This window comes from Lissotriton helveticus, chromosome 9, assembly GCF_964261635.1.
Source record: "Lissotriton helveticus chromosome 9, aLisHel1.1, whole genome shotgun sequence".
NCBI classification, from domain to species: domain Eukaryota; kingdom Metazoa; phylum Chordata; class Amphibia; order Caudata; family Salamandridae; genus Lissotriton; species Lissotriton helveticus.
The window spans coordinates 742740958-742756355 of NC_136070.1; the positions used below are offsets into that span (position 1 = coordinate 742740958).

The following is a 15398-nucleotide window of genomic DNA, read 5'->3' on the forward strand; positions in this document are numbered from 1 at the left end:
TCAATAATATTTTTTAAGAGCTATGAGACTGAAGAAATATAAAATAAAGCAAGACAGTAAAAGAACACGGGTCGGTCAGTAAATGAAAATGTTACAAGTGTATCTGAAGTGATAAACCCATTCATACCTGCATTTTCTTCAGGCTTGGAAAGTCTCCGGGAGAGATCTGGTGCTCCCTTTCAATCTTAAAATAGATATCACCCAGGTTCTGGATAAGTTCCTTCTTCTTGTTCTCTTTGCCAAATACATTGGGCATCTCCTTCTTCAGTGAACCAATGATATAGGCATGAACCTTAAAGAGTAAAGACAAAGGAGGGTGAGGCTTTAGAATATATGCATGGCCTAAAGAAGGATGGATATTGATGACCACACAAAACCAACAAGAACTGATAGTACATGAATGGTGCAAGATTCAAGTTCTAAAATAGTAAAGCATGCTAACAAAAAAAGCTTCAAAGCACAGGTCTCTGCCAGACCTTTTGTCACTTACCTTCTTTAAAAAAATGTAGATACTGGCAGCAGGCAGTAGGTTAGAGTTATGAGCAAAGTTTCCATAGGAAAAGCATTTTTGTTCTGCCAATAAGTTTGGCGCCGCTTGAGGAATCTTCACGATTTGTTTTAAAAACCTCCCCTTTTTGGTTCTGCTGCTATGCTGAAAGTTTCGGGGTGATTCATCAAGCAGGGGCCAACAAAGGGGGTCCAAAACATGTTTCCCCATGTTATATCTATGGAGATTTTTCATTTTTTGAACACAAATACAGCCTGAACAGCTGAATGAATTACACCATTATAGGCAGAAAGCTACATGTTGGTCCAGAAAGCATGCTTTTTGTGATTTGGTGTAAATCTGTTCAGAGATATTCAAGTTTAAAAAATATAGATATCTGGGGACGTGAGTCCTTGCAGTGGACTCACAGACCCCCCTATCTCCACCACTCTGCAAACGCGCCTCCTGGTGCTCTGTTGGTTGGGGGATGAAGTCCCCTTGGCTCCAGAGGGTCACTTGGGGCCAACAAGCCCTCCTGTTACCTCCACTAAGTCCCACACATCGGGATTGCTGAGAGGTCTTTGGAGGCCACGCCCTCTTTCACCACCACTCTGTAAACATGCCACCTGGTGCGCTGCTGGTTGGGGATGACATCCCTTGTGCTTCAGAGGGTACTTGGGGACCAACACGCCCTCCTATCACTTTCAGTAAGTGTGACACAATGGGGTTGCTGAGAAGTCTTTGGAGGCCAAGCTCCCTTTCCCCACCACTCTGCAAACACGCCTTCTGACGCTCTGCTGGTTGGGTGATGAATACCTCTTGGCTCCAGAGGGTCCTTGGGGGCCAACAAGCTCTCCTGTTACTTCCAGTAAATCACACACAGAGGGACTGCTGAGAGCTCTTCGGAGGCCAGCCACGCCCCCTTTCGCCACCACTGTGCAAATGTGCCTCCTGGCACCCTACTGGTTGGGGGATGACGTCTCTTTGGATCCAGAGGGTCCTTGGGGGCCAATAAGCCCTCTTGTTACCTCCAGTAAGTCCCACACAGCAGGATTTTACAGAGGTCTTTGGAGCCCCCCCTTTCTCCACCACTCTGAAAACTTGCCTACAGGCATGCTGCTGGTTGGGGGAGGATGTCTCCTAATCTCCAGAGGGTCTTTGGGGGCCAACAGGCCCTCCTGCTACCTACAGTGAGTCTGACACAGTGGGATTGCTGAGAGGTCTTTGAAGGATAAGCTCCCTGTGAGGTAGAGCAAGGATCGAGGTTTAGACAAGGTCGTGACAAACGTGATTTTATTTTATTATATACATGTCTCCTGTGCGTAGCCAGAGTTCAGGGAGTGTACAGAGGATAATCCTTCTTATCCGGGATTGATGGGGTCTTCCTTCTTCGTCTTGTTCCTTCCCACAACGGGGGGGGCGTAAATCAGTCCATCGGACAAAGAAGAGAGATAGATGGCAGCCGTCAGTATTTTTTTACTGGCTTAGTGTAATGGGGAAGGGTGTGAGGAATCACTAGTGCTCTGTGGGTCGTCTATAGTTGAGTGCTGGTGCAGGGGAAATACCGGGTAGAGGACAGACGGAGTAGAGCCCTAATCGTCGGCCCTCTCTCTCCTCCCGACTCACCCCGCAACGCGTTCGGATACCTGGTTGGGCCACGCTCCTCCAGGAGCCTGGCTGGGTGCAGCACCAGGACGTTGGCCTTCTGGCACTCCTGGGATTCTCCTCACTTCCAGACTCCGCGTCAGGTTCCCGGGGTCAGCTGCTGGTGTCTCGCTGTTCTCCCTTGAGGCCTTGATGAACGACTCCTCTCTGCGTCTTCCGGGGTTTTGGCCATCACTCCGTTGCGTCAGGGGCTCCTGGATTGGTGCAGGGCAGATGATGTCACGATGATGATCGCATACCAATTAAAGGGACAAGTAGCGGTAAAGGCAGTCTCGCCCTCCTGTATAGTCACGGCACAGAAGCCCACTCATCTTGCAGCGGAGAGAGGAGAGGACCGGATTCAGAAGGAGCAGTCCACCATTCCCCTGCTGGTACAGTACTTTCATCACCTCCTCGTGAGAGTGGAATCGCGACACTCCATCCCCCTAGGATTCTCCCGATCGGGGAGAGGAAATACCTGTGACAGAAAGTCAGCATTCCCGTTCTCAGACCCCCTCCGATGTTTAACCTCGAAGAAGAAGGGTTGTAGGGAAAGGAACCAGCGTAGGATCAGTGGGTTTTGACCCATCTAGCGGCTCATCCATTGTAAGGGAGCATGGTCAGTGTACAAGGTAAAATGTGCCCCTTCCAGATAATATTGCAACTTATCGATAGCCCATTTTACCGTAATGCATTCCTTCTCTATCGTAGGGTACTTAATTTCCCAAGGGAACAACTTCCTACTGATGAAGAGAATAGGGTGTTCTATACCCTCAGGGGAAAGCTGCAACAAGATCGCCCCTACCCCATGGTGGGACGCGTCAGTGTGGAGGAAGAATGGTTTGATGAAGTCGGGGAAGGAGAGGACTGGATTAGAAGTGATGGCGCTTTTCAGATGACTAAAGGCCTCTTTCATTTTATCTGTGGGGTTTAGTAGTGTATGTGCACGCACATGTTTGTGGAAGACATTTGTGTGGGGTTCTGCTATTTCTGAGTACTGGGGTATGATACGTCGGTAATACCCCAATATGCCTAAAAAGGCCGTCAACTCTCGCTTTTTGTAGGGAAAGGGGTGTCTGTAATGGCCCTTACTTTTTCTTCTTGGGAGGCTATCACCATGTGTCCTAACACGTAGCCTAAGTACCGCACTTTTTTTTTTCACAACTGTGTTTATTAAGGGTTTCAGGCAAATCATACATACAGTACTCCATAGCCAGGAGGACACTGCCAGTGGAAAACACATAATAGAATGCATGAACAGCCTAGACATTCAACTAACCCCCCACCCACCGTCCCGCCCCCAGCCAACAACCCCAAAAAAAAACCCGACTGCCCACCCCTTATCCCACCCTAACCCAGTGCACGTGATCACCATCAGCTGCAGCATATAGTGTAAAGCACAATAGGCGTCCTGGAGCCACCTAGGCCCCGAGGTCACTGCCGGTAGGCAGTCCATCATCCAGGTCAACGGGAGGATCCAATGGCAAGTCTCTGTATTCTGCCCACTGCTTCCAGATCTTGTAATGTTTGCAGGGGCAGCCCCTGGCCTCAAACACAGGCAATTCCAGTCCCATAAGAAAATCTAGTCCCGCCCTCCATGCGCTGAGTGGGGGGGCGCGGTCACTCTTCCACGCCTTTGCCAAATCCCGTTTGGCGACAGTCAGGCCCAACAGAAGGAGGTGACGCTTATAGATGTTACCCCCTACTTGATCCATGATATGTAAAAGACCTAGTCTGGGCGTGCGAGGAAGGTCCCATTGCAGCACCTCTGACAAGCAAGACCAAACCCCACTCCAGAATCGAGTCAGACCCACACACGACCACACAGTATGCAGCAGCGTACCGCTCTCCGTCCCACAACGCAGGCATACAGGGGTGGCAATGAGGCCAGCCTTCCACAGTCTCTCTCTGGTGTAATAGGCCAGATGCAGGTACTTGAACTGTATAAATCGGAGTCTCACAGCGATGGCTGCCCCACGGGGGGACTCCAGTGCCTCCCTCCAATCATCCTCATCCAAGGGGCCAACATCTACTTCCCAGGAGGCCTTCAACGACAAGAGGGAAGAGGAGCAGTGAGTAATTAAGGTTTGATAAATTTTGGAGACTTTGTTATCCCCCAGATCCCCCATGAAGAGCTTGGCTTCAACAGGGCTAAATTCTGGGAGTTGGTCTAACCCCACTAGACTCGGCGCAAGAGCGTGACGCAGTTGTAAGTATTTAAAAAATTGGGTCTTGGGCATGTCGAATTCGGCGCTAAGGGCTTGAAAGGTTTTAAGAGTAGTCCCAGTAAGGACATGGCCTAGCGACGAGATCCCAATAGAGTCCCATCCACTAAACCCCGACAGTGAGGCAAGTGCAGGGAGCCGGCCATTGTTCCAGAGTGGCGTTTCCGCTGTTAGGCGACCCCACCAGCCCATACGACGTAGCACCTGTCTCCAAAGCATGAAAACCACCTGAGTAGCCTGCGGCAGCTTCCGCCGCCGGCTGGCCGAGTATAACAGCGTGTGGAGCGTGGCATCCCCCATAAGAAAGCGTTCCAGGGCGTATGCCGGGTCATCACGCCCACCGTACCACCACTCATTCAGAACCAGCAGATGAGAGGCTTGGTAGTAGGATAGTATGTCTGATGTAGCGAGACCACCACAGTACGTGGACAGGAAACAAGTCCGCAGTGCCACTCTGGAGGCACCCCCTGCCCACAGGAAACGTCCCAGTACCGAATTCACGCGACGGAACCATTGTGGGTCAACCCTATATGGGAAGTTCTGAAGCTGGTAAAGGAGTCTAGGGAGGGCGACCATCTTAAAAATCGCCGACCTGCCATAGATGTTAAGGGGCATGCGAGACCAGGTCTTAACGTCCGACTGAACTCTGTCCCACACCGGCAACACATTGCGCTCCCATGCAACCGCGGCAGATTCAGACAGGAAAACTCCCAGGTATTTTAGACCACCAACCGCGACTTGCAAGGCCGAGGCCCAGGGGAACACCTCCGATCTCCCGCCCAGCACCCATAAAGTCGATTTACGCGGGTTAAGGAAGAGTCCCGACACTTCACCAAAAATACGCATTATGTCTAGGATCCGCGGGCCAGAACGGTGAAGGTCTGTCAGAAAGAAGAGGACATCGTCTGCGTATAACGCAATCCTGTCCGAGAGTCCAGCTCCCCACACAAAGCCCCGAAGTTGTGCATCAATGCGCACCCATGCGGCCAATGGTTCCATGACCAAGGCAAAAAGGTACGGGGAGAGGGGGCACCCCTGGCGAGTCCCCCTGGCAACTGGGAACTTCTCCGACACAGCCCCCGAAACACGCACCGAGGCGGTGATGTCTGTGTATAGAAGCCGGACATACGAGACAAAAATTGGACCGAGGTTGAGCCGCGGCAAAAGAGCGAAGAGATAAGTCCAACTGACTGAATCGAATGCCCTATCGATGTCCGCTAGTAGAAGCGCCGCTTGTTCTCCCGTCGCTCCCATCGCATCGACGGCCACCTGCGCGCGCCTGATATTGTGACGCGTCGCCCTACCGGGCATAAAGCCCGCTTGATCCGGGTGGACTAAGTCCGCCATATACGGGAGGAGGCGGTTCGCCAACGCCTTGGCCAACAATTTGGCCTCAAAGTTGATCAAGGATATGGGACGATATGACTCGTGTCTGTCGGGTGGTCTGCCTGGTTTCTGAAAAACCACAATTTCGGCCTGACGCCAGTCAATCGGCAGGCTACCACATTCCCGCGCTGCCTCTAGTGCCCGCCTATAATGCGGCCCCAACTGCAAGTGGAATTTCTTATAAAATTCGCTGGGAAATCCGCTCGGTCCGGGCGCCTTGCCAGTGTTGAGTTGACCCAATGCATCGCCTAGTTCCTCCGCCGTCAAGGGGAGATCAAGGGCGGTCTTGGCTTCGTCTGTAATCGCGCGAGGGGGAAGGTCAGCGATGAACTTGTCAATAGCCTCCGGCGGGAGACTGTTCCGAGGGGCATATTGTATCGCATAATAGCGAGCGAAGCTCGCCGCAATGGCAGCCGGATCCGTCACGGCCAACCCGTCTTCGTCCACGAGGCCCGGCACAGTAACCGGCTGCAGTGTTTGTTGGCACAATCTATGGAGCATGGTGCAAGATTTGTCGCCCCATTGGTAGACCCTGCTCCTCGTAGCCAGCCAGGCCAGTCGCGCCTCGTCAAGTAAAACTGAGGCGTAAGATTGCTGCGCTTGCAGGAGCAGCCTGAGAGCTACCCCATTACCGTCAGTCCGACACCGAGCTTCCAACACCCCTACTCTATCTGACGCCGCCACTATAGCCTCACGACGACGTCGACGGGCTGCAGCACACCAAGCTATGTCGACGCCTCGCAACGTGGGCTTCATGGCCTCCCAGACCATCACCCCATCAATCTCCTCAGTCAGGTTCTCGTGCCAGTAGTGGGCAATCGCTCCGCGCATGTGAGTAGTATAGTCTGGTTGCTGGAGATGCCACGAGGACATCCGCCACCGAAACGGCTGGGGCGACCTGTGCAGTGTGATCTGTACTACGACTGGGGAGTGGTCCGACAGCCCACGAGGCTGAATCACGGCCTGCTTCACTCTGTCAAGAAAGGCCCCCGGCACAAACACACAGTCTAGTCGGGAGAAGGAGCCATGCACAGCAGAGACATATGTGTACTCACGCGACCTGGCATGCAAATGCCTCCAGACATCCACCCAGCCCAGCCCATCAACCATCGCCTTCAAGCGAGTAGGGGAGGTGGCCACCGCAGTTTCCTGCAGCCTTCGCCGATCCAGGCACACATCTACCACATCGTTCCAGTCACCACCTATCACAGCCAAAGAGTCCGGAATCTCAGCCCACAACGCAAAGAGGCGCTCAGCCAGGGACCATTGTAGAGGAGGAGGGGCATACACACAGCCAAACACCACCGGCTCCGCGCCTATCACCCCTTTGACAAAGACATATCGACCCTGGGGATCCAGCCAATGACGCTCGTGGGTATAGGACAGTCTCCTGTGTATAAGGATGGCCACCCCTCTCGAACCTCTAGAAAATCCCGCATGAAACACTTGAGTGTAGCCAAAGCGCTGTAAGCTTAGCACCTTTGTTCCCAACATATGTCTCCTGCAATAGCATGACATCAGCTGAGTCTCTCTTGCCCCAGCGCAACACTGCCCCACGCTTAATTTTGTCCAACATCCCCCTCACATTCCAGCTTAAAATTCTCATAGATCCACTAGTAGGTGTCAATTGTGCGGGATCAGCCATTGTCCTGACGAAAAAGTCTCAGAAAGCCCCAGGACCCAGCCCAGGCACCCTGTAGCATGCAAATCACTGTAGCCAAAATCACGTGCATCCCGTCCAACACCCCCCCAGCCCCCCCAGCTCCCCCAACTGATACAACCCCACAAACCACCCAACACCCAACACTCCGCCTCCCCCCACCCCTATACCTCATGAAACCTTGAAGTACCTGTCGCGGCATGGGGAGCTTCGGGCCCAAAACATAGTGCCCAAAACCACCCATACCAATGGATCCCACTACACCCCCCAAACTAACGGGAACTACCCTTCGGGGCCGCCTCCCAACGTGAGAGGACAAGGCTGCCCATATGTCAACACCCCGAGCCCCAATGAACCACTAGTGACCTGTAACACGGTCAGGGCGAGGCAATCAGGCCTCACCAACAGCGCCCCACCAGAGACAAACCAATGTCTGGGTCTCACCACCCCTGGCGTTAGTTCCTCGGCCATCGCGGCAGTCGCTCCGGGCCTCTCGGATAGTCCACTGATGAAAAGAGAACTGACTTAGGAAATGGAGGTCTCATGATCATCAAAGCCCTTTCCCGGACTGATCAGTGTCGGACTGTACACCATCCCGCGGGGCGCCCCCGGAATGGGAGCGTCTCCGCGACCGAGATTTCCCGCGTCTTTTACCCCTAGTGGAGGAGTCACTCCTCTCCTGCGACGATCCACGTGATGGCCCTGGGTTCAGGCCCGGTTGGGCGTTCGGCCGGAGCCGGATAGTCTCATCCGTCCAACCATACACTGCCTCTGGAGTATCGAAAAAGTGAGTCTTGGACTGGAAAACGACGCGTAGACGGGCCGGGTAGAGCAGTGAATAAGGAATCTTCAAACCCCGGAGCTTGGCTTTCGCATCTTGGAAGGAGCGACGCTGCTGCTGCACTTGTCTGGTATAGTCCGGGAAAATCATGATCTTATGATTATCGAACAGCAACGCGTCCATGGCCCTTGCTTCTCGAAGTATGGTATCCCTATCGTGAAAGTTGAGGATTTTTGCGATGATTGGGCGCGGTCGTTCTCCCACAGGCGGTTTCTGCATCAGGGCTCTGTGGGCCCGTTCGATCACAAAACAGCTCGAGAGGACATCTGGGGGGAGCCAACCTTCTAGCCAACGCGTCAAAAACGCATCTATGGGCCCCTTCTCGCAATCCTCCGGAAAGCCAATGAAGCGTAGATTATTCCTGCGCGCTCGCCCTTCTGCATCCTCAACTCGGAGTGCCAGACCCCTCTGAATCTTGTCCATCTCCGCCACTTTCTTCTTTAGGGCACCAACATCATCTTCCACTCCCGTGATCCTGGTTTCAGCCTCTGTGATGCGAGCAACCGCGTTTCGAAGGTCCTGGCGCAGAAGCATGACATCAGCCCCAACGGCCCCGATCTTGGCGTCCAGTGAGTCCCTGGATTGCGTGATGGCCGCCATCAGGGCCGCGTTGTCAGGTCCCGCGTTCTGGCCGCCACCCGAGGCTCCTGACCCCCCGCTGGGTCCGGTAAACTTGTCGATTGGACCTTGCTTGTTGGGTCCAGCGCCGCCCCCACCTCTTGTCATGATCAGGGGAAGTCGGGCGAACCCCTCCGCACCCGCAGTAAAGTAGACGTAGAATGCACTCGGGGGCTTAGCTGCACACCGCAGGTGGACACACCAAATCGGGGGGCACTCACAGTTCTCCGCGTGTCGCAGTCGGATCAGGCCACAGTCCACTCCTGGGCAGCAGGCGCGATCCCCAGGTTGGCGGGGATAGGTTGCACTGGACACTGCCTGCCACCGATCCACTGCCCAGCCAGCACAGCCGCAGGATCCGTAAAAGTCCAGTCGCAGAGGGGCCCTAGACCCCACGCGCCACTGACCACAGCGTCGGCTCCCCCGACAGAGAGCCAAAGACGGTCGCGCCAGGCGGGGACCGCCAACCTCAAGGTCCCGGCGTCCAGAGGCCCAGCAGAGCACAGCACCACTCCGGCGTCCCCGGGGGCCAGGTCCCCAAGTCGTCACAGCAAAGGCAGTCCGGGGAGCCCTCCGTCACGTCCCCGGGAACCAGGCAGCCTCAGTCCCAGGCAAGGGAATTGTACCTCCGGACCCACGCCACCAAAAGGGGGGCCAACCCACAATGCAGATGGGCCGCAGTCACGGGGGGTCTCTCGTGGCACCCCCTCCTCACGGCGAATGGCGTCCTGTGGCAAGAGCTCGGTCCACCAACCCCAGGGGCACCCAGCGCCGACTCACCACCTCCCAGGCGCGGGTCAGCTCAGCGTCTCCAAAATCGAGGCCCCGGCTTCTCGGGGTCAGCATAGGCCGCAGTGGTACCGGAGCCTCCAGGGGCCACCCCGGCGTGGGAGTCCGCTCCACTGGTCACCGCCGCAGCTCCTTTCACCTCCGGTGTCGCAGGCACCAATCAGGAAGGCTTCCCACCGGTCCGACCAGCGGCCGCCAGCCGATGCCTCGAAAATTGAGGTCCCGGCTCCGCCTGCCGGCCCCAGGCCGCACCACTCCACATCCGATGTCGGCTCACCAGAGCAGCCGGGGGGACAGCGCGCCTCACCGGACAGGTCCAGATGCTGCCAGGGACAATCGCCACTCAGGTAGGGCAGGTAGCGGGCTCGGGGGTCAGGATAAATGGTAGGATTATGTCAGGGCAGGCGGGAGCTCTACAACGCTGCGACCGCCATCATCGCCCGGCAAGCCACGCCCCCAAGTACCGCACTTTTTAAAAGCCCACCCAAGATTTCTTTGAGGTAATATAGAGGGCAGCGTTTGGAGAGCAAGCAATATCCAGTGAGGGTGATCAAAATGGTCTCCCCATGTGGGGCTGAACACCACAATATTGTCAAGATAAGCTGACGAAAAGGATAAGTGGTCTCAAAGTATCGTATTCATCAGGCGTTGGAAAGTGCCTGGCGCTCCGTGCAAACCGATGGGGAGAACATTAAACTCATAAATTCCGTGGGGTGTAATGAAGGTGTTTTTTCTCTGTCTGATTCTTTTAGGGCCACCTGCCAGTAGCTCTTTCTGAGGTCTAGAGTGGTTATGTATCTGGCCTCTCCTAGTTTCTCAATCAACTAGTCTATCCTCGGGATGGGGTAGGAGTCAAATTTGGATACAGAGTTAAGGGCTCTAAAGTCCATACAGAACCTGGTTGAGCCCTCTGGTTTAGGGACCATGACGATTGGTGATGACCACTCGCTCGGGGTGTCATGATTCGCTCCCTGTACTCTTGTACCCAGGGGGCCACATAGTGGGACTTTCCAGTATTCTAATAAGCTTCCAGACCCTCCCTTGCATGCATATCCTGACTTCCAGCCATTTGGACACTTTTTGTGACTTGACATCCATTCTCAAACCATGCCGGGTTTTGTGAAAGCCAGCCTGCTTATACTTGAAGCCAGCCTACTCATGCCTGAAACACCATTACACAGAATTCCCTGCTCACTGCTTTATCTCCACCCCTGCAGGCCAAGGATGGGTGGAGGAATTCAACTCACCTGTGGCTGGCTGTTTCTAGCCTGCTCATACCTGATGCATATGATTACTGAGAGCTCTTTTAAGCCCCAGCTCCCTTCAGCCCAGTGTTGGTCATTGTAGCTGTTTACCGGTGAGACCGATCCTTGTTTCCAGTGCTCCCTGAGCTTTTGCTATTCTTGTTTCCAATGTTTCCTGAGCTTTAGTTATGCCTTGTTCCTAACCTACTGCTGTTTTCCTTGTTCCTGAATTAGCACTGGCTGCAGTGCTACCGTGACCCCTGAGCCTTAGTATTCCTTGCTCCTGAACTGCAGCAGTTTTCCTTCTCCTGAATTAGCACTGCTTGCAGTGCTACCTTGTTTCCTGAGTTCCTGAGCTATAGCTATTCCTTGTACCCAAATTAGCACTGCCTGCAGTGCTCTTGTTTCCTGAATTCCTGAGCTATTGTTACTCTTTGTTCCCGTTCCTGAGCTTCAGCTATTTCTTGTTCCTGATTTGCATTGCTTGCAGTGCACTCTTGACTCCTTGTTTCCTGAGCTGTAGCTAATTCCCTGAACCTGAACTAGCACTGCCTGCAGTGCTACCTTGACTCCTAAAGCTTTAATAATTCCCTATTCCTGTACTAGCACTGCCTGCAGTGCTACCTAGACTCCTGAGCTTTAGCTCAATTCTTGCTCCTGCCCCAGCATTGCCTTCTAAGCTACTTTGTTTTCATGATTCCTTAACCTGCACTATTCTAGTATACACTTGTAGCCTTCCCATCTGTATTGTAGCCTCCCCTTCTGTATATCCCTTTCCAGTCCCTGCCTTTCTTCCCATTTCCTTGGTTCAAGTTCTAGTTTTCTGTCTTTTTATTCTGCTGTCTTGTTTCTGTTGCCTTGTATGTTTGTTACCTGTTTTCTGCCAAGTGTGCCCTGTGATTTCCTTCCTTTCCTGTTAAGCACTCTTCCTTGCTTGCTCCTTGTCTATTGTGCTTGTGTTAAGTTCTACCCCCTTGCTGTTACTGCCTTGCGTGTTCCTGTTTGATCGCCAGGATCCGTGGGCACCGCTGACTACCTAGTTGGTGCTTCTTGTTCACTGTGAGTATTGTCTTTGAGTTGCATTTATAACATCACCATAGGTATAAGCTCCACAGACCCTGCCTTTGCATTCATATCCTATATGTGGGTATTTGCAGTCAGTATCTGTAACAGCAATTGTGCGTGAGAAACTTACTGAGCTTCAGTCTTACGTCTTACTGAGTGCTTTACCCCACACTCACCTTAATTGTTAATGTTGTATTTTATATATATCAAATGTGTATATGTATTGTAGATATATGAATTTATATTTTTTATACAAATTGAGATCAATCTAATGTATATATTGATTTAAATTGTAATATTTTTCTATTCATGCATTTATATTTATATTTGAATCAAATGGATTTTACCTCAATGGACACCATGTCCTTTATTTATTTATTTAAAAAGCGTGATTTTGCACATAGTATTTCCTCACAGTTTATCAGTAGGCAATTAAGTATTGAGTTTCGCACACTGTTTACATTCTATAAATACCTTCTTTTGTGTCTATGGCATGTCATGTGATCAAGCCTCGGGGTAGAGGCGAAACGCGTCATGGCGGATTGCTGGCTGTTTAAGAGCACAGAAATAAAGTACTAAAAGGATTGCACTAAATTGGGTCTGCTCCTCGTTATTCTTTCCAGTGAACAGGACTCTGTGAATGGCGACGTTCGCGAGTTAATAGTACCAAGGAGCTTTGTGGTACGAGCGAGACCCCTCTTCGACTTTGGGCGTATGCGGCAGGAAGCTGGGATTCCGTGAACCGGAATCGGAAATAGAGACTTCGGATCGAGGAAGCCGCAAGAGACCCTGCGAGTAGGGCACACGTTACTACCGGATGAAAGGAGCCGGCGTCGACTGAAATTGATCGGAGATGCAGGCAGCCTAGCCCAAGGTAGGACAGCCAACGTAAAGCGCAGTGAAGGATGTGCCCGGGGACAGCAATTGTATTCTATTATTTGCTTGATCCTCGGTCCTCAGTGCTAGTGCTATCATTGAAACGCCATTGTAAGCAACAAAATGTCCGCGGATATGTTGAGACACAGGGAGGAGGCTGCCGAGTCTGTTTTTGTGGACTCCCCGGCTGGGGAAGATAGAGGCACTATACTGGTTGAAAAATGCAGCAATAATCCCACAATAAGAGACACTTTCCGGAAACTTGAGAGGCTGATGAAAAAAGAACAAGCCAAGTGGTGGGAAAATAAATCCCTATCTCGCTACTTACAAGTAGGGCGTGTTCCAAGGGGTCTCAGCATCACATTAGCACCCAGCTATGAGAGCCCAGATCCAGAGATGTTAGCAGAATAGGCGGAAGCAAATCTAGAATCCTCGGCAAAATTGATGGGCATTTTAGTCAAGTATGCCGAGAGTGACAGAATAAAGCTACAACGGGAAATTGAAAATGTGGAAATGGAATTAAATGAAGCTGAAAATAATGAAAATACAAAAAAAAATGAGAGAGGACATGATGATCAGATTGGCTAAAGAGGAAGATGTCATAAAGAAAAGAAAGTCTTTCAAATTTGAGCGGGATCGCTTAATTATTTAAATGGACAAATATTCACGTTCGCCCGCAGGTACGATAATATAAAATGGTGGGTGGGAAAGTCCAAACGGAAACCATCAGAGGCGATAAGGGTGTCGATGTCATCTACTGACCTAAGTTCTGCTGCAGAGAGCGAGGTGGAAGGGGACCCCAGAAAAATGCAAGAAGTGGGGTTTACAAAGCTTTCTCTCGCACAGGAGGTCAGCTGTTTATGCGAGAATCGACGGGACACTCTTAGACCGCGGATAGACCCCAAACAAAACAGCAAAGGGCAAATTACAAATGGCTCCAACGACGCAAATGCCGTAAAAGAAAAGGTAGTTGGAGAAAAGAAAGGCAATCAGGGCAAATGGAACAGGTTCCAAAATCGAGGACAGCCCAAAGCTCCAACTCAATAATCAATTTGACAGAAGTATATCTAACATCAAAAGAAGAAGCAATCTTGGGGCTTGGACTATCTTTTTTCCCACCATGTGATTTTAACTATGCGAACACTCGGATGGATGCATTCAGGTTAGTTAGAAAGTTAAAATTAAGCAAATAAAACCGCCTGCAACCATATAATAAAAAAGAAAGGATTGAAACGGCAAAAAGTCCCTCCTTGCTAACAGCTGCAGAGGGTCCGGCCTTTGAAGTAATATGGGCGCTCCAACAAGAAAGTATGAATACTACCAATGTAAATATGCCAACTAAAGGGGTCAGTACAGGAAGTGGAAGTACGCCTTTTAAACGTAAATCTACCTTTTTACCAATTATGACACACGACAATCTTGACGTCTATCAGGACCTAATAACTCAGGATTTGAAGAAATTATATGTAGCAACAAATAAAAAACATTCCGCTATCAACAGACAAAATCAAGGTCATTGTCAGGATCCGAAATTTGAAGGTCGCTGATCAGCAATTGCGAGGATGCAAACCATCGGAAACTACACTTCTCGGCATGATCGGGGAGGACGTTGCGTGCCTGACGCATGGCACGTCACCTCGGAAGTAAAACACTGTTCTATGGTGAAGGCGGGGCCGATAATTCTAGCGAAGTCCGAGGCTGAGGTTGGTATCACTGCTGCTGTACCGGTAAGCCTACCTCTGTTTGAAGGGATCATTCATCGGTGGATTCAGTACCAGAAGGTTGGTTCAGGTCTTATTGTGGAGGCGAGCCGAGCTTCTCGTCAAAGAAAGTTATTTGGGTTGTTCGCGGCAGAGACTACATACTGCTGTGTTTCTCCGGAGTTCAGCCAAGCATCTGTTCGTTCTCTGTGTGCTCAGGAGCGCTGAGCCTAACACGGGTTGTGACTTTTATGTGGTGTTCCTGAGAACGGATTAAGGATTGGTTGGGGCTCCAACCATATCAGTGACAGTAGATGTATCTCTGTTCTCGCCTCGTTCCTCATCCCTGATTTACGCCTACAATCTTTTTCTTTACAGGTAGGGTCAGGATATATACAGGGGTCAGCATTAGGGTGTTTTGTGCTGTTGTTATTCAAAGTGCTTGTTGAAGATATATATATGCTTAGTGTACGCTCTTGTCGTTTCAGGTCTCCTTCCCTGCTGTCCCTTTCCTTTCCTTCCCTCTCCTGACTATCCTAGTAGTCTGTGTGCATACTCCAGACTCTTGGGGACGTCGTGTGGGGGAAGCCATAGGCATATCAGCACACTCCCGAAGAGGAACCACGGTGGAGCCTGACAGAATTATCGGCCCACAAATTTACCCTCTTCCTGATTGTGCTATATCAGCAATGGCTACTTTAGATGACGTCCTCGCTGCATTGGTTCTGGTTCAGACAGAACTAGCGGCTTCTAACAGAGAGGTGGCTGCTTCGCGAGCCGAAACAGCCCAATTACGAGCTAGGGTGGACAGGATCCCAATAAATCCTTTTGATGCCGAAAGCGGTACTAGCGTGGCCCCTACC

General features: G+C 51.6%; 1 protein-coding gene across 1 annotated transcript in view; it reads right to left on the reverse strand.

The window, feature by feature from the left end:
• Nucleotides 1-15398, reverse strand: part of LOC144782956 (EH domain-containing protein 1) — a 1028199-nt gene that overhangs the window by 167866 nt on the left and 844935 nt on the right. The window contains exon 7 of the mRNA XM_078662184.1: nucleotides 128-292. Within this exon, the coding sequence (XP_078518310.1) occupies nucleotides 128-292 (165 nt within the window). The remainder of the gene's footprint in view (nucleotides 1-127; nucleotides 293-15398) is intronic.